The 27,985-nt window shown below is 45.3% G+C and overlaps 1 protein-coding gene and 1 pseudogene across 1 annotated transcript; one reads left to right on the plus strand and one right to left on the minus strand.

The window, feature by feature from the left end:
• Positions 1-4,161: 4,161 nt before the first annotated feature.
• On the plus strand, positions 4,162-19,183 carry LOC124002095 (transmembrane protein 132C-like). Its single transcript, XM_046309367.1, has 12 exons — positions 4,162-4,709; positions 8,206-8,297; positions 8,596-8,819; positions 9,648-9,857; positions 10,493-11,037; positions 11,662-11,814; positions 12,670-12,865; positions 13,150-13,293; positions 14,479-14,681; positions 16,275-16,494; positions 16,667-16,858; positions 17,048-19,183. The coding sequence occupies exons 2-12, from the start codon at positions 8,216-8,218 to the stop codon at positions 17,942-17,944; spliced, it is 3,066 nt and encodes a 1,021-aa protein (XP_046165323.1). The 5' UTR covers positions 4,162-4,709; positions 8,206-8,215; the 3' UTR covers positions 17,945-19,183.
• A 4,639-nt stretch (positions 19,184-23,822) lies between these two features.
• On the minus strand, positions 23,823-27,919 carry LOC124001836 (annotated as a pseudogene).
• Positions 27,920-27,985: the final 66 nt, after the last annotated feature.

Below are 27,985 nucleotides of genomic sequence, written 5' to 3' on the forward strand. Positions count from 1 at the left end.
GTAATTCAGTCATTCACTTCTTTTATTGAATAAACGTAACGTTTGTTGTTGAATAAAATGTTTGGGCCTCGTACTTAGAAGTGAACCGGATGCTCAAGAAGGCAATGAAAAGCAGGATGAAAGCAAGAGGGAGAGAAAAGCTTGTTGTGAGAAAGAAAGGGGGATACAGAAAGATGTGGAGGTGACGAGTGAGGGGTCTCGCGCGCACCAACCTCTGATTTCTGCAACGGTGTGGCTTCCTGTGCCGTTGACACCAACATCCTGTTGCTGTTATTTCTGTCACACTGTTGTTCCCTCGTTCTAAATTGACGTTCACCTTTTTCCACCTCTGTCGCTCTGCTCCTCCTCAAATAACCTCCATCGCCCGTTTGTGTTCTTGTTCCTCTGTCCTTCATCCCTTTCTTCATTAATCCCCCTCTTCCTCTCCATCGTCCTGCCTATTCATTTGGCTGTCGTGTCTCCATTTTTCTCATTTGTGTGCAACATATAGAGGTTGTGGTGAAATTGATTTTTTTTCTCCATATCCCACTCCCCCTGACACTCCCTTGGAGAGTGGGGTCATGGTGTGTGTGTGTGTGTGTGTGTGTGTGTGTGTGTGTGTGTGTGTGTGTGTGTGTGTGTGTGTGTGTGTGTGTGTGTGTGTGTGTGTGTGTGTGTGTGTGTGTGTGTGTGTGTGTGTGTACATGCAGGGCAGTGTGTGACATAATATGTGTGTCTGTGAGCGAGAGTGTGTGGGTGTAGTTCTGTGTCTTCCTCTCTGTCAGGTCACGCTAGACTAGACGATTAAATCTGTCCCATCAGAGGAACAATGACAGATGACAACAGATTACACACAGAGATTATCTCAGAAAGAGGGAGAGATGTGGAGTGAGAGGGTGATAAAAGATGGGAGAGAGAAGAGAGAGAGTGGAGATGAGAGAGGAGAGAGAGAGGAGATGAGAGGAGAAAGAGAGGAGAGAGAGAGGAGAGAGAGAGGAGAGAGGAGAGAGAGATGAGAGAGGAGAGAGAGGAGAGAGAGAGGAGGGGAGAGCGAGAGGAGATGAGAGAGGAGAGAGAGGGGAGAGAGGAGATAGAGAGAGGAGAGAGAGGGCAGAGAGAGAGGAGATGAGAGGAGAGAGAGGAGAAGAGAGAGGAGAGAGAGAGGAGATGAGAGAGGGGATGGGGAGAGAGAGAGGAGATGAGAGAGGAGAGAGAGAGGAGATGAGAGGGGAGAGAAAGGTTTTACGCTAATCCGTCCGTGTCGGGGACGTGGGTCACGTCTCAAAGGTCACCCTATTCCCTATATAGTGCTCTACTTAGTGCACTGTGTAGGGAATAGGGTGCAATTTGGGGTGCAGGCATCATCCCTAAGCCCCTTCTGTTGGCCTGTTACAGGTGTATCACTGCACAGAAATGCGGGGAGAGAGGGATCAAAACTATCCAGAATTAAATTAATATTGCAACTCTCTCCGAGTCCTCTCAATCTCTCCACATTTCTCTATCTTGTTCTCCTCCTCTCTCTCCCCCTTTAGTTTTGATCCATCCTCCTCTCAACACACTACCTGTGTTCTGTAATGGCTGCCGTCAGATGATGATGTCACAGTTGTGATATATCACGGTGGGACACCATCAGACACCATTTGAACTGTTATGGGGGAATCAGAGGAGTAACATGAAAACATGGAGCAGTGGATGTTTATACGGTGGTGGGAAATGATGGTAATACCACAGTTAGAGAGAGAGTGGCAGGGGAGAGAGAGAGAGAGAGAGAATGGCAGGGGAGAGAGAGAGAGAATGGGTGGGGAGAGAGAGTGAGAGAATGGTAGGGGAGAGAATGGCGGGGGAGAGAGAGCGAGAGAATGGGTGGGGAGAGAATGGCAGGGGAGAGAGAGAGAGTGGTGGGGGAGATAGTGACAGGGGAAAGAGGTGGGGGAGGCGAGAGAATGGTGGGGGACGGAGAGATGGTGGGGAGCTCAACAGAGATGGAGAGAGAATGGGTGGGGAGAGAATGGCGGGGGAAAGAGTGGCAGGGGCAGAGAGAAAGAGAGTGGTGGGGGAGATAGGGATTGGGGGAAAGCAAGGAGGAGAGGAGAAGAGGTGGGGGGGAAAGGTTTCACGGGTTCACTTACAGATCTGTCATTTAATCAAACCGTGATTATGAAAGGATAGACGGAGAGATGGAGGGAGAGAGAGCTCAACAGAGATGGAGAGAGTTCATATAGGATAGTGAGAGGAAAATACAGAGGGTTAACATGGGATAGGTTGGATGTGTTGATGACAGAAGGATAGATAGAGGGAGAGAAAGAGGCATATTTGTGTTCTGACTAGCAAACCATGTCATCACAGAGTCTGCATCCAGTTGAAACTAGCACCCTGGGGACAGCAAGGAGTCATCATGTCAGGTAGTCCTGGGGCATGGTTCTAGGGCTCAGGTCCTCCGAGAGAGAGAAAGAAAGAGAGAAGGAGAGAATTAGAGAAGCACACTTAGATTTACACAGGACAGAGAGGACAGGAGAAGTACTCCAGATAAACAAACTGAGACACATAAACTACTGAGAGGCTGAGACAGGAGCAAACCACATCACAGGGTCTGCAGAGAGAGAGAGAGAGAGAGAGAGAGAGAGAGAGAGAGAGAGAGAGAGAGAGAAACATAAAAATATATGAATCAATCTGGCCACTAGCTGAAAAAAAAGAAAAGTTGAAAGAGATGTATTTACTTTAAGAGACTGACTGGGTAGAGGAGAGTGGTTTGAACCTCTGAACCTCTGATTTAGAACTAAGCCTCAAAATGATTCTACTATTAAACATGAGCGGCTTAATGCAGCAGATACATAGACACTCTGACTCTGAACAGAGTTGAAATCACTCCCGAGAGGAGAAGAGAGAGCGGGGGATGGATGGAGAGATAAAGAGTGGGAGAAGGATGGAGAGATAAAGAGTGGGGGATGGATGGAGAGATAAAGAGTGGGGGAAGGATGGAGAGATGGGGGAAGGAGAGATAAAGAGTGGGGGAAGGATGGAGAGATAAAGAGTGGGGGATGGATGGAGAGATAAAGAGTGGGGGATGGATGGAGAGATAAGAGTGGGGGAAGGATGGAGAGATAAAGAGTGGGGGAAGGATGGAGAGATAAAGAGTGGGGGAAGGATGGAGAGATAAAGAGTGGGGGAAGGATGGAGAGATAAAGAGTGGGTGATGGATGGAGAGATGAAGAGTGGGGGAAGGATGGAGAGATAAAGAGTGGGGGGGATGGATGGGGGAAGGATAGAGAGTGGGGGAAGGATGGAGAGATAAAGAAAGAGGGGGAAGGATGGAGAGATAAAGAGATAAAGAGTGGGGGAAGGATGGAGAGATAAAGAGTGGGGGAAGGATGGAGAGATAAAGTGGGGGAAGGATGGGGGATGGATGTAGAGATAAAGAGTGGGGGAAGGATGGAGAGATAAAGAGTGGGGGAAGGATGGAGAGATAAAGAGTGGGGGATGGATGGAGAGATAAAGAGTGGGGGAAGGATGGAGAGATAAAGAGTGGGGGAAGGATGGAGAGATAAAGAGTGGGGGAAGGATGGAGAGATAAAGAGTGGGGGAAGGATGGAGAGATAAAGAGTGGGGGAAGGATGGAGAGATAAAGAGTGGGGGAAGGATGGAGAGAAAGAGTGGGGGAAGGATGGAGAGATAAAGAGTGGGTGATGGATGAGAGATAAAGAGTGGGGGAAGGATGGAGATAAAGATGGGGGAAGGAAGAGATAAAGAGTGGGGGAAGGATGGAGAGATAAAGAGTGGGGGAAGGATGGAGATAAAGATGGGGGAAGGAAAGAGTGGGGGAAGGATGGAGAGATAAAGAGTGGGGGAAGGATGGAGAGATAAAGAGTGGGGGGAGGATGGAGAGATAAAGAGTGGGGGAAGGATGGATAGATAAAGAGTGGGGGAAGGATGGAGAGATAAAGAGTGGGGGAGGATGGAGAGATAAAGAGTGGGGGAAGGGGGTGCTTAGCTAAAAACTTTAGGGCGAATGAATCTGGCAGAGAAAGGGGGGAGGACGTAAGAAAGAGGGGAGAAGAAGAAAGAGGAGAAGGGAGGGGGAGGGATGCGGTAGAGGGAGAGAGGGATTATTCACCGTTTCAAATGAATAATTGCGTATTGTGTGAATCTGGCACACAGACAGAGAGAGAGAGGCAGCGAGGGAGGAAAATCACATTGAAAAAGACCTAAAGATCAAAGAGATCCACAAAAAAATAGAGGGAAAGAATTCTCAACTGCCAAGAAAAGGGGAAGAACAAGAATTGATTTTTTTTAAACTGTTTTCATGATCTCTAAAATCTCTCTGCATTGGACTTGGAATATGCTTCTCTGCAGTGACAACCACCAGATACCAACTAACTAAAGAAGACTTCGCTTTAACATAAACTTTGGAACAGCAAAGAGGAGCTGGAGCCCTGAACATACGATAACAGAACACGAAAGAGAAACGAACTAACATGACATTGGAATAAAGAGAAACTCAGAGTGAGCACGGAGAGAGAGAGAGAGAGAGGAGAGAGAGAGAGAGAGAGAGAGAGAGAGAGAGAGAGAGAGAGAGAGAGAGAGAGAGAGAGAGAGAGAGAGAGAGAGAGAGAGAAAGAGAGAAAGAGAGAGAGAGAATCGAGTGAAGAGAAAAAAAGAAGAGAGAAGGAAGTCATCAGAGGGTATATTATTTCTGGGTCATCACCCCCCGATGAGAGGACAACACCTGCCTGGTGAGTTATGTTGTTAAGCACAGCCTGGTGGGTTATGTTGTTAAGCACAGCCTGGTGGGTTATGTTGTTAAGCACAGCCTGGTGGGTTATGTTGTTAAGCACAGCCTGGTGGGTTATGTTGTTAAGCACAGCCTGGTGGGTTATGTTGTTAAGCACAGCCTGGTGAGTTATGTTGTTAAGCACAGCCTGGTGAGTTATGTTGTTAAGCACAGCCTGGTGGGTTATGTTGTTAAGCACAGCCTGGTGGGTTATGTTGTTAAGCACAGCCTGGTGGGTTATTTTGTTAAGCACAGCCTGGTGGGTTATGTTGTTAAGCACAGCCTGGTGGGTTATGTTGTTAAGCACAGCCTGGTGGGTTATGTTGTTAAGCACAGCCTGGTGGGTTATGTTGTTAAGCACAGCCTGGTGGGTTATGTTGTTAAGCACAGTCAGGTGGGTTATGTTGTTAAGCACAGCCAGGAGAGTCATGTTGTTAAGCACAGCCTGGTGGGTTATGTTGTTAAGCACAGCCTGGTGGGTTATGTTGTTAAGCACAGCCTGGTGGGTTATGTTGTTAAGCACAGCCTGGTGGGTTATGTTGTTAAGCACAGCCAGGAGAGTCAGCACAGCCTGGTGGGTTATGTTGTTAAGCACAGCCTGGTGGGTTATGTTGTTAAGCACAGCCTGGTGGGTTATGTTGTTAAGCACAGCCATGTTGAGAGTCATGAGTTTGTTAAGCACAGCCTGGTGGGTTATGTTGTTAAGCACAGCCTGGTGGGTTATGTTGTTAAGCACAGCCTGGTGGGTTATGTTGTTAAGCACAGCCTGGTGGGTTATGTTGTTAAGCACAGCCAGGTGAGTTATGTTGTTAAGCACAGTCAGGTGGGTTATGTTGTTAAGCACAGCCAGGAGAGTCATGTTGTTAAGCACAGCCTGGTGGGTTATGTTGTTAAGCACAGCCTGGTGGGTTATGTTGTTAAGCACAGCCTGGTGGGTTATGTTGTTAAGCACAGCCTGGTGGGTTATGTTGTTAAGCACAGCCAGGAGAGTCATGTTTTTAAGCACAGCCTGGTGGGTTATGTTGTTAAGCACAGCCAGGAGAGTTATGTTGTTAAGCACAGCCTGGTGGGTTATGTTGTTAAGCACAGCCAGGTGAGTTATGTTGTTAAGCACAGCCTGGTGGGTTATGTTGTTAAGCACAGCCAGGTGAGTCATGTTGTTAAGCACAGCCAGGTGAGTTATGTTGTTAAGCACAGCCAGGTGAGTTATGTTGTTAAGCACAGCCTGGTGAGTTATGTTGTTAAGCACAGCCAGGTGAGTTATGTTGTTAAGCACAGCCAGGAGAGTCTTGTTGTTAAGCACAGCCAGGTGAGTTATGTTGTTAAGCACAGCCTGGTGAGTTATGTTGTTAAGCACAGCCTGGTGAGTTATGTTGTTAAGCACAGCCAGGTGAGTTATGTTGTTAAGCACAGCCAGGAGAGTCATGTTGTTAAGCACAGCCAGGTGAGTTATGTTGTTAAGCACAGCCTGGTGAGTTATGTTGTTAAGCACAGCCTGGTGAGTTATGTTGTTAAGCACAGCCTGGTTAGTTATGTTGTTAAGCAGAGCCAGGAGAGTCATGTTGTTAAACACAGCCAGGTGAGTTATGTTGTTAAGCACAGCCTGGTGAGTTATGTTGTTAAGCACAGCCTGGTGAGTTATGTTGTTAAGCACAGCCTGGTGAGTTATGTTGTTAAGCACAGCCAGGTGAGTTATGTTGTTAGCACAGCCACAGAGCCAGGAGAGTCAGTTGTTGTTAAGCACAGCCTGGTGAGTTATGTTGTTAAGCACAGCCTGGTGAGTTATGTTGTTAAGCACAGCCTGGTTAGTTATGTTGTTAAGCACAGCCAGGAGAGTCATGTTGTTAAGCACAGCCTGGTGAGTTATGTTGTTAAGCACAGCCTGGTGAGTTATGTTGTTAAGCACAGCCTGGTTAGTTATGTTGTTAAGCACAGCCAGGAGAGTCATGTTGTTAAGCACAGCCTGGTGAGTTATGTTGTTAAGCACAGCCAGGTGAGTTATGTTGTTAAGCACAGCCTGGTTAGTTATGTTGTTAAGCAGAGCCAGGAGAGTCATGTTGTTAAGCACAGCCTGGTGAGTTATGTTGTTAAGCACAGCCTGGTGAATTATGTTGTAAGCACAGCCAGGTGAGTTATGTTGTTAAGCACAGCCAGGTGAGTTATGTTGTTAAGCACAGCCAGGTGAGTTATGTTGTAAGCACAGCCAGGTGAGTTATGTTGTTAAGCACAGCCTGGTGAATTATGTTGTCAGCACAGCCAGGTGAGTTATGTTGTTAAGCACAGCCAGGTGAGTTATGTTGTTAAGCACAGTCAGGAGAGTTATGTTGTTAAGCACAGCCAGGTGAGTTATGTTGTTAAGCACAGCCAGGTGAGTTATGTTGTTATGCACAGCCTGGTGAGTTATGTTGCCAGGTGGGGACAGTTTTGCAAATAACCACATAACAGAATGATGTAAAATATGATTTGTCACGTTTTAGTTCTGATAGTTGTAACTATATGAGGGCGCTGTCAGTGTACGTGTGGTCCATGTAGAAGGACTCTGTTCTGTCAACCACTAAAGAACCTACGGTTTCACGAGGATGTTGATGATATAGGACCTACTGGTTTATGAAGGACAGTTTTTGGATGTATGGTCAATAGAGTCCTACTTCCCCAGACACATTTTTTTGAACGCGTGTGAACCTGAACCATCACAACACCTAGCAACACCTCTCAACACCTCGCAACACCTCTCAACACCTCGCAACACCTCTCAACACCTCGCAACACCTAGCAACACCTCTCAACACCTCGCAACACCTCTCAACACCTCGCAACACCTCTCAACACCTCGCAACACCTCTCAACATCTCTCAACACCTAGCAACACGTAGCAACACCTCTCAACACCTCGCAACATCTCTCAACACCTCTCAACACCTCTCAACATCTCGCAACACCTCTCAACATCTCGCAACACCTCTCAACACCTCTCAACACCTCTCAACATCTCGCAACACCCCTCAACACCTTGCAACACCTCTCAACACCTTGCAACACCTCTCAACACCTTGCAACACCTCTCAACACCACGCAACACCTCTCAACATCTCTCAACACCTTGCAACACCTCAACACCTTGCAACACCTCTCAACATCTCGCAACACCTCTCAGCACCTCTCAACACCTTGCAACACCTCTCAACATCTCGCAACACCTCTCAACACCTCTCAACACCTCTCAACACCTCTCAACACCTCTCAACACCTCTCAACACCTCTCAACACCTCTCAACACCCCTCAACACCTCTCAACACCTTGCAACACCTCTCAACACCTCTCAACACCTCTCAACACCTCTCAACACCTCTCAACACCTCTCAACACCTCTCAACACCTCTCAACACCCCTCAACACCTCAGAGCTGTAAGGATGTTACGACACTTTTGGGGTTGTGTGGTGTTTCTGGATCCTTCAGGTGTGCAGTGATGGGTGAGCTCAGCTGCCCTAGTGCATCATGGGGGAGAGAGGGTGTGAAGGCTCTCGTGCTCTATTCGCTCCTAGTAGTCGGTGAGTGAAGTTATTTTTCTTCAAAAAATCTAGTGTATTGAAAATCTGTTTTTTAATTATTTTTTTATGAAAAATCTATTGTATTGATATATATGTTTTTTATGAGTGTATATATACCAACAATTTATCTGCTACCCTTTTCACATGTTTAAAATAGCTGATATTTGTGATTTACAGTAGGTGTAGGCCTAACAATTTATGTGAAATTGATGTGAAATATACCAAAGAGAAAGAGACACAAACCAGTCAATATTTCCCTCCTCTCCTTTTCTGTCGATCTCTTTATCTCATCCACCAGTACACACATCCCATGCCCAGCCTCCCCTCCCTCTCTCCCTCCTGGCCAAAATCATTGTCCCCCCTCCCTGGCACGCTCTGCCCCTGTCGCAGGCTGATCTTGGCCCACTGTTCTCCAACTCCAGCCCCTTCGCCTTCACCCAGTCACTGCTCATGGTGCCTCCGGCTGGGAAAGCCTCCAAAGCGGGGGTTCGAGCTTCATTCGGGCCTTACTCTGTCAGCCAGGTAAATCAATTGGGATAGGGATCCTTGACAATCAGCAGAATGCTGTAGATCTCGATTTAAACGTTTGGAGAATTAGTTCCATAGATGTCATATTATTCCTGCGTGTCCTAAGAAGTTGCAAGATCATATGTAACGCAGAGCTCTTCCTCTCGCCCTCTCTCTAACAGTGTAACCCTCTCTCTAACAGTGTAACCCTCTCTCTAACAGTGTAACCCTCTCTCTAACAGTGTAACCCTCTCTCTAACAGTGTAACCCTCTCTCTAACAGTGTAATCCTCTCTCTAACAGTGTAACCCTCTCTCTAACAATGTAACCTTCTCTCTAACAGTGTAACTCTCTCTCTAACAGTGTAACCCTCTCTCTAACAGTGTAACCCTCTCTCTAACAGTGTAACCCTCTCTCTAACAGTGTAATCCTCTCTCTAACAGTGTAACCCTCTCTCTAACAGTGTAATCCTCTCTCTAACAGTGTAACCCTCTCTCTAACAATGTAACCCTCTCTCTAACAGTGTAACCCTCTCTCTAACAGTGTAACCCTCTCCCTAACAGTGTAACCCTCTCTCTAACAGTGTAATCCTCTCTCTAACAGTGTAACCCTCTCTCTAACAGTGTAACCCTCTCTCTAACAGTGTAACCCTCTCTCTAACGGTGTAATCCTCTCTCTAACAGTGTAACCCTCTCTCTAACAGTGTAATCCTCTCTCTAACAGTGTAATCCTCTCTCTAACAGTGTAACCCTCTCTCTAACAGTGTAACCCTCTCTCTAACAGTGTAACCCTCTCTCTAACAGTGTAACCCTCTCTCTAACAGTGTAACCCTCTCTCTCCTCAGCTGGTCTCTGGGCCCATCCTCCCCCTCTCCCCTCCTCTGACTGCGTCTCTCCTCTCTAAACACGTGGCGAGAGAGGGGGATGAAGGAGGAAAGGAGACGTACTGGGTGCGGGTGTTGTTCCACCTACGAGGGGACCCCAGCAGGGGGAGCTGTATCACCCTTCACGCCTTCAAAGAGACCGAGGAGCAGAAGGCCTCGTGTGTCACACAGGTGTGTTCGTGCCACACACTATATTCAGCCACCATCACCTGTGACCATTCAAAAGACTGAAGCCGGTCTAAACGTCTTCTTTGGGACTCTGAATGATGGATATGTTGTGTCGTGTGTTTGTTACACTGGCCAACACACTGAAATGTTCTGTTCTATATAAAGTATGACGCCTGTTCGATATAAAGTACGACACTTCTTCTATATAAAGAATGATACTTGTTCTATATAAAGTATGACACTTCTTCTATATAAAGTATGACGCTTGTTCGATATAAAGTACGACACTTCTTCTATATAAAGTATGAGACTTGTTCTATATAAAGTATGACGCTTGTTCAATATAAAGTATGACACTTCTTCTATATAAAGTATGATACTTGTTCTATATAAAGTATGACACTTCTTCTATATAAAGTATGACACTTGTTCGATATAAAGTATGATACTTGTTCTATATAAAGTTTGACACTTCTTCTATATAAAGTATGACGCTTGTTCGATATAAAGTACGACACTTCTTCCATATAAAGTATGATACTTGTTCTATATAAAGTATGATACTTGTTCTATATAAAGTATGACACCAAATGCTCACCAATCACTCTCTTCATCCATTCCTCCTCTCCCCTTCCCAGCCTCCACTGGGTCTGTGTGTGGTGACCCTGGCCCTACCTAAGGACTGGTTTGAGGCGGGCCAGACCAGCCAGCCCTACCTCAGCCCCAAACAGCGTGCCAGGCACACACACCGACACCGCACCCGTAATCGGGGACGACGGCACGAGGGTGTTGTCGTCGGTGGAGCCGGTGGCATCCCCTTCCCAGGCGCTCTCCGATACAGCCCCGCCCACGCCAGCGACCACATCCAGCTGTACTACTCATTGTTCGGCACGGCGTCCAACCTCAAACTAGCGCCCCCTAGGTGTGTGCAAGACAAATTACCACAGTCTCAGAGAGAGTTGTTTTATATAGCAGCTGTAACTTTGAGGGAGGACAATAAGCGGAACGAGGCCAACAGAACCAAAGAGGAAATAGGCTGTTGCAATGGACAGGAAGAGGAGGAGCTACGGTTGGATTCCAACGTGCTGATTCGCTATCGCAGGGGACCAGTCCGAGCGGGACAGCCAATTGGGGTTTCTGTGAACCTGAGGGCTAATTTCAGTGCAGAGTTTGTTGTTATCCGGTAAGTCTTTGTTACGTGATGCTCTGTGATGTAAGTGATAATCCAGCAAATTGAAAAGGGAGACCTGATGACGACCTAAACACATATAGGAACATAGCAGTGTGCAGGTCCTTCTCTTTTACTGATAAATACTGTGTTCATATTTCGATATCAAACCATGTCTCTCATTGCCAGTGTATCTGTCTCGTATGAACAGTATGTATACAGTATGTAGTACATGTACGTTGGGGACGGCAGGTCGCCCAGCGGTTAGAGAGGAGAGCCAGCAACCGGAGGGTTGCCACTTCCATTCCTGGGTCCGACGGGAAAAAACAGCCAGGAAGTGAGCTGGCAACCGGAGGGTTGCTGGTACCAAATCCTAGATGCCATTGTCTGCCGCTGTGCCCTTGAGCAAGGCACGTAACTCCCCCCACAGCAACAGCTCAACGGGCGCCTAGTGTGACAGCCCCCAGCTCCTCTCCAGAACCTGTGTATGTGTCTTTCAGAGGGGTTGGGTTAAAAGTGGAAGTTAAATGTCATTTTAGAATAAAGTGGTCTTAATTTCCATTTTTAGTCATTTCCCAGACGCTCTTATTAAGGGCGACAAACAGTAAGTCACACTATATCTGTATGTCTCTATTCCAGGCTGAAGGTGAAGAAAGGCCTTTTGTCTCTGGTGGCCCAGCGCTCTCTGAACTCTGACCTCTGGGTTGTGAACCTGGAGAGAACCCAGGGCTCCAAACATGATGTCATCTCCATCATCTGCCACAAACTGGCCAGGCACATGGACAGCGACGGGTATTACTTCATCATATATATTACTGTACAATATTACCTCAGTGAAGGAACGTATTCAATTTAACCGGTTTGTGACACGTCAGTTACATTTTTGACTATATACATTATTCATATTGCGTACAAGTGATACCACATATGTGAGAGAATATCACTCTGTTAAATATTCCAAAACGTGATTTATTTCCATCAAATGGCTTTTTTCTTATCCTCCCCACCTATTCTCCTGACTCTCTCTCTCTCTCCTCCCCACCTATCCTCCTGACTCTCTCTCTCTCCTCCCCACCTATCCTCCTGACTCTCTCTCTCTCTCCTCCCCACCTATCCTCCTGACTCTCTCTCTCTCTCCTCCCCACCTATCCTCCTGACTCTCTCTCTCTCTCCTCTCCACCTATCCTCCTGACTCTCTCTCTCTCTCCTCCCCACCTATTCCCCTATTCTCTTGACCTATCCTCTGACTCTCTCTCCTCCTCCCCACCTATTCTCCTGACTCTCTCTCTCTCCTCCCCACCTATCCTCCTGACTCTCTCTCTCTCTCCTCCCCCTATCCTCCTGGCTCTCTCTCTCTCCTCTCCACCTATCCTCCTGACTCTCTCTCTCTCTCCTCCCCCTATTCTCCTGACTCTCTTTCTCTCTCCTCCCCCCTATCCTCCTGACTCTCTCTCTCTCCTCCCCCTATTCTCCTGACTCTCTCTCTCTCTCCTCCCCCTATTCTCCTGACTCTCTTTCTCTCTCCTCCCCCCTATTCTCCTGACTCTCTCTCTCTCTCCTCCCCACCTATTCTCCTGACTCTCTCTCTCTCTCCTCCCCACTCCTTGTCCCTCCCTCTTTCTTCCGTCGCCGCCTCCTCTCCCTCAGTCCCGCTGCTCTGCAGCAGGTTGCCTGTCTGTCAGTGGACGGCTTGCGAAGGAGTTTCGGGGTTGCCATGACGGTATCGGCCAGCTGGCGGGTAGAGTACTCAGGCCGTAAAAACCCTCCGCCACCACACGGCGGAGTCGTGAGCAGCTTCTCCTTCACTGACAGAGAGATCGTGGGCATCTCTCCCATAACTGAAGTAGGTGGAACTTTACTCAATCAGTAGGGTCAGTTTCCCGGGACACAGAATCTCCATTGAACATGCCTCTTAGTCCAAAATTCTTAGTCCGGGAAATTGGTTTCTTCTTGTTACATGGTCTGTATGTATGTACTATGCAGTAGACTAATGGATAATGTGATAGCTACAGCACATATCCATACATCTATGGATCTCTTAGTGTTGCAGTGGACTGTTTCTGCCTTTAAAAAAAGCTCATTCCTAAATAAGGCCAATAAGCTAAACTTGTTGTCATCAACACACAGAGTGGCATGATCATCAACACGGCCATCTTGACCAGCGAGCCCGTGTCACTTCCTGTCATTGTGCTGGCAGTGGGGCATGACGGGAAGGTGTCGGATATCACCGCGGCGGTGAAGTGCCAGTCGTCCAACGATGATATCGTCAAGGTAAGCAGGTCTACATACTGTACACACACAGGCACAGGGCTCCTGTCCAATGCCATTGTTTTCTGTGGGTTTTTTTACGCCGATATTGACTTTTTTAGTACATAATGTCTCCGCCATCATTTCCTATGACCGAAATCAGCTTCTGTACATCAGAACAGCAATGACTAACCTCGATTTGGATGACAATTTCTACGTCAACGAGTTGGTACCTCTGGACGTCGGCACCTCTGGACGTCGGCACCTCTGGACGTCGGCACCTCTGGACGTCGGCACCTCTGGACGTCGGCAACTCTGGACGTCGGCACCTCTGGACGTCGGCACCTCTGGACGTCGCCACCTCTGGACGTCGGCACCTCTGGACGTCGGCACCTCTGGACGTCGGCACCTCTGGACGTCGGCAACTCTGGACGTCGGCACCTCTGGACGTCGGCACCTCTGGACGTCGGCACCTCTGGACGTCGGCACCTCTGGACGTCGCCACCTCTGGATGTCGCCACCTCTGGACGTCGCCACCTCTGGACTAGCCCTAATCCCTGGGACGCGAAAGAGGAAGCGACGGCGCAAGAGAGGCAAACGAGTACACAACTGGGGCCGAGCTCCTGGTCATCCAGAACCTCTTGCCAGGCGGTGTCAGGGGAAGGCCCAAAAAATAGTCAAAGGCTCCGGCCACCCAAGTCATAGACTGCCGTGCGGTAGCAGAGAGAACAGGTGGTACCGATGCACCAAGTCTGGAACCAACAGGACCCGTAACAGCTTCTACCCCAAGCCATAAGATTGCTAAATAGTTAACCAAATATCTATCGGGACTATCTACATTGACCCCCCTTTTGACTCATCACATATGCTGCTGCTACTGTTTATTATCTATACTGTTGCCTAGTCACTTTAACCCTACCTACATGTACACATCTACCTCAACTACCACACACCCCTGCACATCGACTGGGTACTGGTGCCCTTAGTATTTAGCCAAGTCATCGTTACTAATGGTGTATTTATTCCTCTTGTTGTTATTTGTATATTTTTCTCTCTGCACTGTTGGGAGGGGCCCGTAAGTAAGCACTTCACTGTTAGTGTACACCGGTTATTTTACTAAGCATGTGACAAATACAAGTTGATTGGTTTAGATTGATTTGACCCACAATCCTCCACTCCCTTTTATCACCCTCTGACTTTATTCAACAGGTGTCAAGCGATTGCTCCACCCTCTTCGTGGACGGAAGTGAATCAGGGGTGGGCAGCACCTGTGTAGGGGTGGAGTTTCTCCTGGGCACGCTCAGTGGGTCCCTGTGTCTGTCCGTGTGGGCTCCTGTCGTCCCGCTGCGCGTCTCCCTGTCCGACAACGAGCTGAGCGCCATCAAGGGCTGGAACCACGACGTGGAGAACGGGTGAGTCCCTGTGCACGTGTGTGTGTTTGGCGAAAGATGAAGACACATTGAGCAGGAATGACATAAAGCAGGATAAGACATGGCCATGTCATTAACATCAAGAGTCCTAAAACAGTTGATAGAACGATTGGAACAGTTGCAACTCCAATTTGTATGTATTTTTATTTAACCTTTATCTAAGCAAGTCAGTTAAGAACAAATTCTTATTTCCAATGATGGCCTGGCAATATGGTCTCCTTTTGGCATAATCTCCTTTCCTAATCCCTTTTTTTTCTGTCTCAAGACAGAGCAGGAGGTTCAAACACGGAAACCAGGAATGTCCATTGGTGGAAAATGTACTCGATTGTCATACTTGAGGAAAAGTAAAGATACCTTAATAGAAAATGACTCAAGTAAAAGTGAAAGTCACCCAGTAAAATACTAGAGTAAGAGTCTAGAAGTATTTATATTTAAATGTACTAAGTATCAAAAGTTAAAGTACTAATAATTTTTACAAAATATCCTTATATTAAGAAAACCAGACAGCACAATAAAATGTTAAAAATGTTTACGCATTGCCAGGGTCACACTCCAACACTGGAGTGGCAGGGTAGCCTAGTGGTTAGAGAGTTGGACTAGTAACCTTAAGGTTGCAAGTTCAAACCCCCGAGCTGACAAGGTACAAATCTGTCGTTCTGCCCCTGAACCCACTAGGCCGTCATTGAAAATAAGAATTTGTTCTTAACTAGTTAAGTTAAGGTAATTTAAAAAACAAGGCATTTGGGATGTTCTCTTGATAAGTGTGTCAAATGTTCTGTCCTGCTAAGCATTCAAAGTGTAACGAGTACTTTTGGGTGTCTGGGATAATGTATTGAGGAAAAAGTACATCATTTTCTTTTGGAATGTAGTGAAGTAAAACTGGTCAAAAATATAAATAGTAAAGTATGTATATATACCCCAGAAAACGACATAAGTAGTACTGGCAATGTCTGGTAGAACAGTGAAGGGTTGTGTTCCACTTGGCACACTATTCCCTATATAGTGCACTACTTTTTACCTTAGTCATATTAACTCTTGTCAAAAGTAGTGCACAATATAGGGAATACGGTGTGATTTGGTCTACTGCCAAAAAGCTTCATTCACCATACAAACACTTCAGGCAAACAGCTGGTAGAAGAGACAACTAATTCCCTAACCCAGAGCTTTAAAATAGGCTCTCTGCTTTATCCACCTCTGATTCCTAGATGGCACCTGCTCAACAATTCAAACACTAACATTATGACTTGCTGTCACATCTCAACCAGGGGTCAAATGAGGTCAATTCAGTCAATTCGGAAAGTGCACCAAAATTCCAATTGTCTTCATGCTTTTCATGAGGAAAAATTGGAATTTGATTGGAGTTTGGTTGACTTTTTAAATTGACTGGAATTGAAATGGAATTTACCCCAACCCTCAACATATTTAAGCTTATGATGTCTCCATTTTTGGTTTTGCCCAGCTTCTATGCCACATCCAGATTTGTGTAATATCTCTCTCTCCTCCTCATCCATCCATCCTTCTCTCTACCCCCACCCCCTCTCTCTCCCTCCCTCCCTTTCTTTCCCTGCTCCCCAGCTGTTCTCCAGTGTATCAGAGGTCCACGGTTCAGGTTCTGACCCAGTTCAGTGCTCAGGGGGGCCAGGGTCAGCTGACCTACCTGCTGGGCTCCTCTGATTGGTTTGTGGATGCCACGGAGATGGTCCGTAATTGGCTGAGGGTAGAGAATCCTCGCGTGGCGGTCCTCGACAAGCAGAGCAATCTGATTGGTCTACACCCGGGGAAAACTTCAGTTCATGTGAGTAATATGTAATATGATGTTGTATTTTGAATAGCATGGTGCATTTTAGTTGAGGGATGGTCATTATAAATGATGAAATCTCCATTTGGTCAAATCTCAAATATATTTATAACCTATGGAAAGTAAACTTGAACAAGACACTACCTTTATTGGCACCCCTCGCTCTCAGGTCATATCAAGCCAATGGGACGGTGTTCTGGGTAGCTGTGATGTCATCGTGACCTCTGAACCCGTGACCCCAGGTGACCTCTCAGTGCAGGTTGTGGGAGGACTCAGTATGTCAATCAATGCAAGCCCTGCCCATCCGGCTGTTGTCACGGCAACAGTGACAGCATACAACATCCTCTACCACCATGGGCAGGTGAGTTCGGTGTTTTTCTTGACCCACTAACTTCACTAAAACGTTTTAGTTTTACATAACAGTAACTTCTGTGGGACATTTTTGCTTCAATGGAAGGACCTTTGTGCATAAGTATAGTATGATACTGAACATTTCTCTCTTTCTCCCTCCCCCTTATCTCCATTGTCCTTCTCTCTCTCTCTCCACCAGGAAGCGTCAATCAGTGTCTGGCTCCAGTTCAGTGATGATAGCGCCACGTTGCTCTCCACCTTCAGCCGTGGTACCTTCACCCTTCGCCTCTCCTCATTGGCAGAGACCGTGGTTGCCGTGATGCCCGGCCCGTTGCTGCGCGTCGTCGCCCAGGGCGAAGGGGGCGGGCCTTTACTGAAAGCAGAACTCCTGGTCACCCCCTGCAAGCCAATGGCGAACTCCGTTGACGGGGACCTGGCCAATTCGAAAGAAGGAAGCGGGCCCAGGAGGCTGGCTAAAGGATCAGGTTGGATCAGGGTGAACCTGGACACAGACCTTCGTCCAATGGGAAGCGAGGAGGCGGACTTTGAGCTGCTCGACATGTTGGACATGCTGGTTGAGTCATCGGACAGGGACGTTAAGTACAGCAACTTCCTGGACAATGACATCATCACAGGGAACGTCACCACCGTCAAAGGTGACGACTACTATGACAAGGCCGGCGATGGGATGATCGCCAGGAACGACCTGGAGAGAGCGGTGTTGACCCCAAATCACGAAGAGAGCGCTGTGTACTTCTCTCCCGGGGTGGAGAGAGAGAGGGAGGGGAAACTGGAGGATACAGAGCTGGGGGTGGGTGTGGGGGCAGTTCTCTCCCTTCTCTGCCTCTCCGTACTTCTCTTCCTGGTGAATTGTCTGCCCTGCGCTTTGAGGGAGCGGAGGACGAGGAGGAAGGGCGTGAACACGGAGGGGGTGGAGGGAGTGGTGGAGGAAGAGGGGGAGGAAGGAAAAGAGGAGGCGGCAAAGGGTGTTGCAGAAAAGAACGACATAATGACATCGTGCCCCGGGGTAATATCGCTCCATGAGACTTTTCCAGAAGAGAAAGAGGGGCAGTCAGATCAAAGCATTGACCATTAAGGCTGCATCCGACTAGGCACCTTAAATCTTTTGAAGAGTTAAGAGCCCTGTGGTCAAAAGTAGTGCACTATGTAGGGGATAAGGTGCCATTTTATTCAGGCGAGAAAGGTTGTTGATAAAAATCATTGTTCTTAGGAAAATTGACTACGTATTCCTGTCACCGTGTCACCAACAATGTATCTTAACGTCTTACCAAGGTCATCTTCGTACAGGCTAGTTTTTTTTCTTGGGTATTTATGTATGTCTGAATGTTTGTCTAGCTACCATCGTAACTATCCAACATAAAAACAATCGACCTACTGAACTATAGGACCAACCATTTAGGTGTTGGGTAACAAAAATAGTTGGAACAATTGTAATGTTATCTCAGAAATGTCAAATCTTGATAGTCCTAAGTTAAATATGTGTGCAGAAACAATGCACGTACACGACTGTACATATCTGTCATATTTACTTTATTGGTATTATTTCACATTCATCCATAGACAATTGGTTGTCATTCCTTTTTCGATTTAGGACTCAATGCAATCCGCTATATTGCAATTGAGTTTTAAAGGCAGCGTTCCAGCGTTCCCGCGTTCCAGCGTTCCCGCGTTCCAGCGTTCCCGCGTTCAAGCGTTCGCGGAGAAATTTCAGCTCAATCGGAAACGACCTTTACATTTCAATGAATCAAGCCCTTTTAGGCCTATTGACGAAATAGTATAGGGTTGCAAAATCCTGGTAATTTTCTCAAACAATCCCGCCGGGATGACTCCCAGATGACTCCCAGTTGTAGGATGCCAACATGCTTATTCCCGCCTGATTCCAGAGATTCTCCAACTGGGATTTCCATAAGAACTGGGAATTTGGGGCAAATGACCAGAATGTGCAACGTTATTCCTGCACATACTTATGATTGCTTTATTGCTTTATGTCTCTCTCAAAATGTCAATATGCCTTGTATACTGTTGTTTAGGTTAGTTATCATTGTTTTAGTTTACAATGGAGCCCCTAGTTCCACTCATCATACCTCTGAAACATTTTCCATCAAGATAGAACTGCCAAAAGGGGGAGGAGTTAGCCTGCAAAGGTCGGTCATACTTTCCAGGTCTATACCCAAACAGTCCGAACTTCTAATGTTCAAAATTAATCTCTCCAGAAATAAGTCTCTCACTGTTGCCACCTGTTATCGATCCCCCTCCGCTCCCAGCTGTGCCCTGGACACCATATGTGAATTGATCGCCCCCCATCTAGCTTCAGAGTTCGTTCGGTTAGGTGACCTAAACTGGGATATGCTTAACTGTATTGCTATGGGTCAGCGGTCAAACGACCACCCCTCATCACTGTCAAACGCTCCCTGAAACACTTCTGCCAGCAGGCCTTTCTAATCGACCTGGCCTGTGTATCCTGGAAGGATATTGACCTCATCCCGTCAGTCGAGGATGTCTGGTCGTTCTTTAAAAGTAATTTCCTCACCATCTTAGATAAGCATGCCCCTTTCAAAAAATGCAGAACTAAGAACAGATATAGCCCTTGGTTCACTCCAGACCTGACTGCCCTTGACCAGCACAAAAACATCCTATGGCGGACTGCAATAGCATTGAATAGTCCCCACAATATGCAAATGTTCAGGGAAGTCAGGAACCAATACACGCAGTCAGTCAGGAAAGCAAAGGCTAGCCTCTTTTGGGACACTAACGTCCATGGAGAATAAGAGCAACTCCTCCCCGCTGCCCACTGCACTGAGGCTAGGTAACACGGTCACCACTGATAAATCCATGATAATCGAACATTTCAATAAGCATTTCTCTACCGCTGGCCATGCTTTCTCCCTGGCTACTCCAACCCAGGCCAACAGCTCCACCCCTCCCTCCCCCCGCAGCTACTCGCCCGAGCCTCCCCAGCTTCTCCTTCACCCAAATCCAGATGGCAGATGTTCTGATAGAGCTGCAAAAGCTGGACCCGTACAAATCAGCTGGGCTAGACAATCTGGACCCTCTCTTTCTAAAACTATACACCGCCATTGTTGCAACCCCCATTACCAGCCTGTTCAACCTCTCTTTTAATATCGTTCGAGATCCCTAAAGATTGGAAAGCTGCCACGGTCATCCCCCTCTTCAGACCCAAACTGCTATATACTGATATCTATCCTGCCCTGCATCTCTAAAGTCTTCGAAAGCCAAGTTAATAAACAGATCACTGACCATTTCGAATCCCACCGTACCTTCTCTGCTGTGCAATCTGGTTTCCGAGCCGGTCACGGGTGCACCTCAGCCACGCTCAAGGTACAAAATCATTCATCTGCAGCCGTCTTCATCGACCTGGCCAAGGCTTTCAACTCTGTCCATCACCGTATTCTTATCGGCAGACTCAATAGCCTTGGTTTCTCTAATGACCGCTTCGCCTGGTTCACCAACTACTTTGCAGACAGAGTTCAGTGTGTCAAATCGGAGGGCCTGTTGTCCGGACCTCTGGTAGTCTCTATGGGGTTGCCACAGGGTTCAATTCTCGGGCTGACTCTCTTTTCTCTGTATATATCAATGATGTTGCTATTGCTGCGGGTACAGAGAAAGGTGGCCCTTCCTTGGACACTTTGTTAACTAACCTCCAAACGAGCTTAGATGCCGTACAACACTCCTTCCGTGGCCTCCAACTCCTCTTAAACGCTAGTAAAACCAAATGCATGCTTTTCAACCGTTCGCTGCCCGCACCCGCCCGCCCGACTAGCATCACCACCCTGGACGGTTCTGACCTAGAATATGTGGACAACTATAAATACCTAGGTGTCTGGCTAGACTGTAAACTCTCCTTCCAGTCTCATATTAAACATCTCCAATCCAAAATCAAATCTAGAAATTGGCTTCTTATTTCGCAAAAAGGGGCATCCTTCACTCACACCACCAAACACACCCTAATAAAACTGACTATCCTACCGATCCTCTACTTCGGCGATGGCATCTCCAAAATAGCTACCAATACTCTACTCAGCAAACTGGATGCAGTCTATCACAGTGCCATCCGTTTTGTTACCAAATCACCTTATACCACCCACCACTGTGACCTGTATGCTCTAGTCTGCTGGCCCTCACTACATATTCGTTGCCAGACCCACTGGCTCCAGGTCATCTATAAGTCTATGCTAGGTAAAGCTCCGCCTTATTTCAATATACTGGTCACTATAACAACACCCACCCATAGCACACGTTCCAGCAGGTATATCTCACTGATCATCCCCAAAGCCAACACCTCATTTGGCCACCTTTCCTTCCAATTCTCTGCTGCCAGTGACTGGAACGAATTGCAAAAAAAAATAAAAAAATAAAACAAATCGCTGAAGTTGGAGACTTACATTTCCCTCACCAACTTTAAACATCGGCTATCTGAGCAGCTAACCAATCGCTGCAGCTGTACATAGTCCATCTGTAAATAGCCCACCCAATCTACCTACCTCATCCCCATACTGTTTTTATTTACTTTTCTACTATTTTGCACACCATCATCTGCTCGTTTATCACTCCAGTGTTATTCTGCTAAATTGTAATTCTTCACTACTACAGCCTATTTATTGCCTACCTCCTCATGCCTTTTGCACACACATATAGACTTTCTTTTTTATACTGTGTCATTGACCTGTTTATTGTGTTATTGGCTTGTTTATTGTTTATTCCATGTTATTCCATGTGTAACTGTGTTGTTGTGTGTCACACTGCTTTGCTTTATCTTGGCCAGGTCGCAGTTGTAAATTAAAACTTGTTCTCAACTAGCCTACCCGGTTAAATAAAGGTGAAAAAATATATATGTTCTGGTTGATCTCATCAACCAAAAGAAAAACCCACTAAATATACATTATAGAATAACTCATGTGAAACTCATTATTCTCCTGCTTGCCCCACTTTTCCCAGGGGGCAAGAGCCCCCATTCTGAACCCACACCGCAGGCATACTATCAGTGGTGTAAAAAGTACTCAATTGTCATACTTGAGTAAAAGTATAGATACCTTAATAGAAATTGACTCAAGTAAAAGTGAAAGTCACCCAGTAAAATACTACTTGAGTAAAAGTCTAAAAGTTTTTGGTTTTAAATATACTTAAGTATCAAAAGTAAATGTAATTGCTAAAATATTCTTACGTTTCAAAAGTAAAAGTATAAATCATTTCAAATTCCTTATATTAAGCTGTGTAAATTCAACACATGGACACCCAAAGTCAATACTAAATGAATCATTCTATTGTCAGCAAGCTGGAGAGGTCCTAGTCAAACTTAGATGCACTTTCAAACCCTTCATTCTGGGTTACCCAATCTAATTAGTAGCTGATCCAAGCACAGGCAGGAACCAAAGAGACTAGATGAACATTTTCAAGACTGTCCCTCCAGACTATACATTTCCTTCACATAAGCAAACCATTTATTTATGACTAGCCAGGGGCACACTCCAACACTCACATGCCATTTACAAATCAAGCATTTCTGTCTAGTGAATCCACCAGATCAGAGGCAGTAGAGATGACCAGGGATGTTCTCATGATAAGTGCTTCAATTTGACCATTTTCCTGTCCTGCTAAGCATTCAAAATGTAACGAATTATTTTGGGTGTCAGGGAAAATGTATCGAGTAAAAAGTACATCATTTTCCTTAGGAATGTTTTGAAGTAAACGTTGTCTAAAAATATAAATAGTAAAAGTACAGATACTCAAAAAAAATACTTAATAAAACTACTTAAATACTACTTAAGAACTTTACACCACTGCAGACTACTTCATTGGTTGCTTGGTGAAAGGCATCAATCAGTATTACTCTTTGAGCCACTCCAGAGTGTTTGACTATCACACTGGCCAGTATTAACTTTGCATGAGTAAGGCTTTGAACCCCCGATTGTCGGTTTGTATTAAATTGTCTAGGCATATTGCACTAGTGTTTATGATGTGAATGCAATAGTTTAAACCTTACATTAACGTAGCCCCTAAGAAATATGATGTTCAATTTGCCATGGGCTTGATGTGACTGCTTGGGAATTAGTTAAAATTCTCTTTTCACCACACCAGTACATTATCAATATCATAGATCAGGGTTATATTTTTCTTATAAAACTAATCGAAAATGTTGGAGCTTGCAGATTGTAATTCTGGACAGGACATTTCTTTGAAAAAATTCAGTACCCACTATAGCCTGTACCCACATTTGAGGTATGCTATAGGTCTACAGTAGCCTTTATGCCAGGGTCCGGCCTACTGGCGGCCTGAACTTTTGCCCACGCATGGTTCTATTTGGCTCCCAAAGCTCTCTGTGCAAAGACTGATTTTCATTTTGGAAATCTGTTCCCAAGTATAATAGAGATTTGATTGTATACTAAATGTAAGCAAAGTTGGAAACGATTATGTTTTAGTCAAATATACCCGTTTGGGCTTCTTGCGGTCAATTTGCAGTCTACAAAATTATTTGGGGGAAAAAAATGGCCCGCAACTGAACTTAGTTGACGATCCCTGCTTTCGACCCGTTCCCCCTTAAAAAGTCAACCACGAAACGCTGCATTTAAATTGATATAGCGCGACATGCTGAGTCACATCCAACAGCATAGCAGCTTTCGTTTGCATAAAAGAAAGACACGACGATACGTATTGTTGGACAAAATAATACCATTCAAATTAAAAAGGGGGAGTCATATTGTACCGTCTGGACTACGGAGTCCTTCACTCATTAGATGAACTACGTGTGGGTGGTTATAACTAGAGGTTGCTTCAGAAGCCTGGGTCGGCGCACAAATATTCAAGTACGTGCACCGACTGGAGCAGGCGACCAAAATCAAACGACGCAGATCATAAAAACGACACATTACATACAGCGTGATTCTGCAACAGAAAGCAATGGGGGGAAAATAAAGTTGACTACCATTTTCAATGAATGTTATGCAAATTAAATCAATTTATTGATTGTGGATTAATACAATAATTATATATCAATCTATCTTAACCAAGGTGGGAAAAAACGGCACATTCGTTTCAGAGATTGTCTACAGATCTAAAACAAGTCAAGTATGGACGCAAAAAAAGTGATCAAATTATGGAAAAATATATGTATTTTGCACATGCAGATCCTTCTACACATTACATCTTAGAAGTGACAAATACAAAATGGAAGTTAACATGCTAAACAATTGATAACATAACATTGCAGCCATCGCCAGCTTCTGAGCTGTGTACGTTTCTCTGTAAAAAAATGTGTTGATGTATTAATGCTCTCTTGCGGTGGCTTTGTGGTATGGCATGTGCTGAGACAATTTCAGGTAGGCCTCCTTGCTTCAGCTTCAAGGCATGTGAGAAGTATGATGTATCACTCATTTGAATCTCAGTTTTACATGTCTGGTGTATTACCAGAGACCCCCCCCAAAAAATAAAAATTAAAAATAAAACTCCCCCTGTGAGCCTCTGATTTAAAAGACTCAAGGCTACATCTCCTCATAGGCCAGTTTGTGTCCACAGGTGTTTACAGGCCTTCCTGTAGAGATCCTCCTCTTCATCCACTAGTTCCTCAGGGCCGTGCTGGTGAGCCCTGGTGTCCTTTGTCCACACGCTGGTCCTCACTGCACGACAACAGCTCTGTTCACAAGAGAGAAACAAACTATCCCATCAATAACAGGCGTGCAGGAATTATTCAATTAATGACTTAAAAATACAAGTCTGCACACTGTTTGCCAGTATCGCTTGTGTTTACAGCCTTCAGTAAACACAAATGGAATGGCAAGCACAGCGTGTGGCTTTTTTCATATAAGTCAATGACAAAGAAATACAACTGAATGACGTGTTTTCTACAATGGGGGGTGCTAGTGTTCTCTCTATGTCACTATCGCTCAGATAGTTTTGGAATGAGAAAAGGTGACAAATGGGGAAATTTAAGATGACTAAAGTTCATATTCAGTTTAGAGTGGTTAAAACACTGTTTAGCTAAAATATATTCCCCTTTTCTGTAATACACACACTTTTCAGTGTTCTGTTTGTGACACTCAAGGTGCAGGTTGATGGTCACTAGACTTGATAGTGAATGTTATGGATTATTCTCCTATCTGTTGATAGTGGTTGACGCCAGACTGGATGTACAAGGACACACTGATTATTCACTGTTGTATTGTACTGATAACATCCTGTGAACACTGTGATTCTGTATCAGCTGACAGTCGCTGCCTTTTTGTTTTGTCTTCCTTACAAGCCTCTCTGGCTGGTGTTTACTGAACATGTGGTGCTGTCTGATTAGGATAGAAAGGCCCCGTCTCCAAGAGGTCAGTTAGACGTTTTCTCTGCTTCTGGGCTGGATGGTGTCGCCCTGTTGCAACTCCATTTTCTGAAATTGACTTTACTAACAATTGGTCTTCTTTTTGTTAATATGGGAATTCCTATTACAATGACTTATCTGTTGAAGCGACATTGTGTCTGAGTGGGAATCAGAAAACAGTGTTACTGACCTTTTTGTTGATGCGCTTCTGCACCTCCCTGTTCTCCTCTCTGGACTCATTGGCCTCCTCGGAGCCCCACACCTCTGAGGAGCCCCACACCTCTGAGGAGCACGGAAACCTGGAAACACACAGCACAATATCATGTCTACTTAGATAACCTAAATACATATTTAACATTAAATACACATCCATCATTAAGTATGCAACATTATGAAACTGAACAGTCAGTTTTCTTCCGTTTGGTGCCTAATGAACAAAACCCTGGAACACACAGAGGTAGGGGTAAACAAACCATAGTAGGGAAAACTGGTTCAGTGGCAGTAAGTTCAGGACAAGGTGAGGGAAAGCTAGCCTGGCATTCAAACTTATTGAAACAATATTGGTGAGAGCAGCGTGTACAGTCTGGTTTTACCAGGCTAAGAGAAAGCAGCCGGTTAGAACCAGTGATGGTTGGTATCGGTTAGCTCGGTCCTACCTGCAGCTCGAGGTAGATTTTGATGTCTCCCCGGTGAGGGTTGTGTGGGGTTCTTCTTCAGGACAAACCTCAGCACTGGCTCCCTCTGGTCCAGGTCACAGTCCTTCAGTAGGTAGAGCTGCTGAGCCTCCGTACGGGATATCAGCTTGTGTTTCACCTCGTCGTCTCTGATCGGGGGGACATTAACAGAGGAAAGACAAGACAGAAAACCTGTTCAGGTGCATTTTTGCATCCTCTTACCATTGAAGCACAATGCAATGTAATTCTGCAGTGCGCTCCGTTTATAGTGAATATGTGGTTCGAGCAATCAACCGGTCATACTGATCAACTTGTCCTGCACACATGTGAACACTATTATGAGAAGCACACTGTACAACAACAACAACATACATACATACATACATACATATATATATATATATATATACACATATACATATATACACATATATATATATACACATATATATATACACATATACATACACATATATATACATACACATATACATACACATATATATACATACACACATATATATACACATATACATACATATACATACACATATATATATATACACATATACATATATATATATATATATACACATACATATACACATATACATACACATATATATATATACACATATACATACACATATATATATATACACATATACATACACATATATATATATACACATATACATACACATATATATATATACACATATACATACACATATATATATATATACACATATACATACACATATATATATATACACATATACATACACATATATATATATACACATATACATACACATATATATATATATACACATATACATACACATATATATATATACACATATACATACACATATATATATATATACACATATACATATACACATATACATATACACACATATACATATACACATATACATATACATATAGTTATTTGTGTTGGTTGTCATTGACAGGAGAAGTTTGACTTTACCTGCAGTTGTCACAGACTGCCAGATCGAAGCCGTTCGCTGAGGTAGGAATCCATCAAACGGCGTGTCACAGTCATCACACAGCAGACAGTCAGCCTCCATCACCGGGGGCTATAGGGGGAGGACGGAGTCAGAGAGAGAGCAGCAGAGCGCGACACTCAGTAGACTGGCACCCAGGCTCAACACTGACAATACACTACTAATACATTTAAAATTATTACATTCTAGTCATTTTAGCGCACACACACTTATCCCGAATCACAGGCAGTGCAGAGAGAGTACTAGGAGGGAGAGGTTAGCCAAGGTGTCTTGTCAGTAAAAACTGATCTACAGTCATTCAGATAGTGATTGGACGGTTGTCACTGTGCCATAAATAATGTATTATGAACTTCCTTTACGTCTGTAATACCTGAAACTGACTCCACTCAGCAACTGGCATGTGGAATGAAATGAATCCACAAGGGGCCGCACATGAACCAACAATGCATCTTTCTCTGTTACACCGGACATGCAGAGGATCTGCAGATAAGATTAATTATATTTACATAATGCAACAAATGTGAATACTTCCCCCTGCCATATTTGACTGACTATTAATGCACATGCCTGGTTGATGCACAACTTTTTTTGTCCTTTGCTCCTCCTGTTGATCTCCGTCAATGGAGACCCATTCTCCAGAGTCGACTGTCTTGGCGACTTTAGCCGAGGTTCCACCCCCTTCTCCTGCCGATTGTCTGCTGGCCAGTCGGGCTTGCCTCAGCATCAGAGCCCGCTGTTTGTTTCGTTCGATATGGGCTCTCATCGCAGGACACAGATCGCAGTTCTTGGCTTTGGATTCCGAATGAGAAGAAGCATTATCCTTCACCGGCGTTGGAGGCTCCAACAGATCAATCGCAAAAAAAGCATGCGCTAACTAACTTAGCGGTAGGCTAAACTCCCCAGCGTCTTGGAAATTGCAATTAAGTAAAGTTGTTTACCAGCAAGACAGCGGGCAGAGTGGTACAATTGTTTGTGTTTTTACTTTTAACCCGCGGGCACAGCGGCTGCCATTTGTCGGTTGCACAACCAACTTCCGGGTTTTTATCATGTCAAAATAAAAGCCCTGTTATGAAACTGCTGCTGCTTCTCTA

Source organism: Oncorhynchus gorbuscha, linkage group LG17, assembly GCF_021184085.1.
Source record: "Oncorhynchus gorbuscha isolate QuinsamMale2020 ecotype Even-year linkage group LG17, OgorEven_v1.0, whole genome shotgun sequence".
NCBI classification, from domain to species: Eukaryota; Metazoa; Chordata; class Actinopteri; order Salmoniformes; family Salmonidae; genus Oncorhynchus; species Oncorhynchus gorbuscha.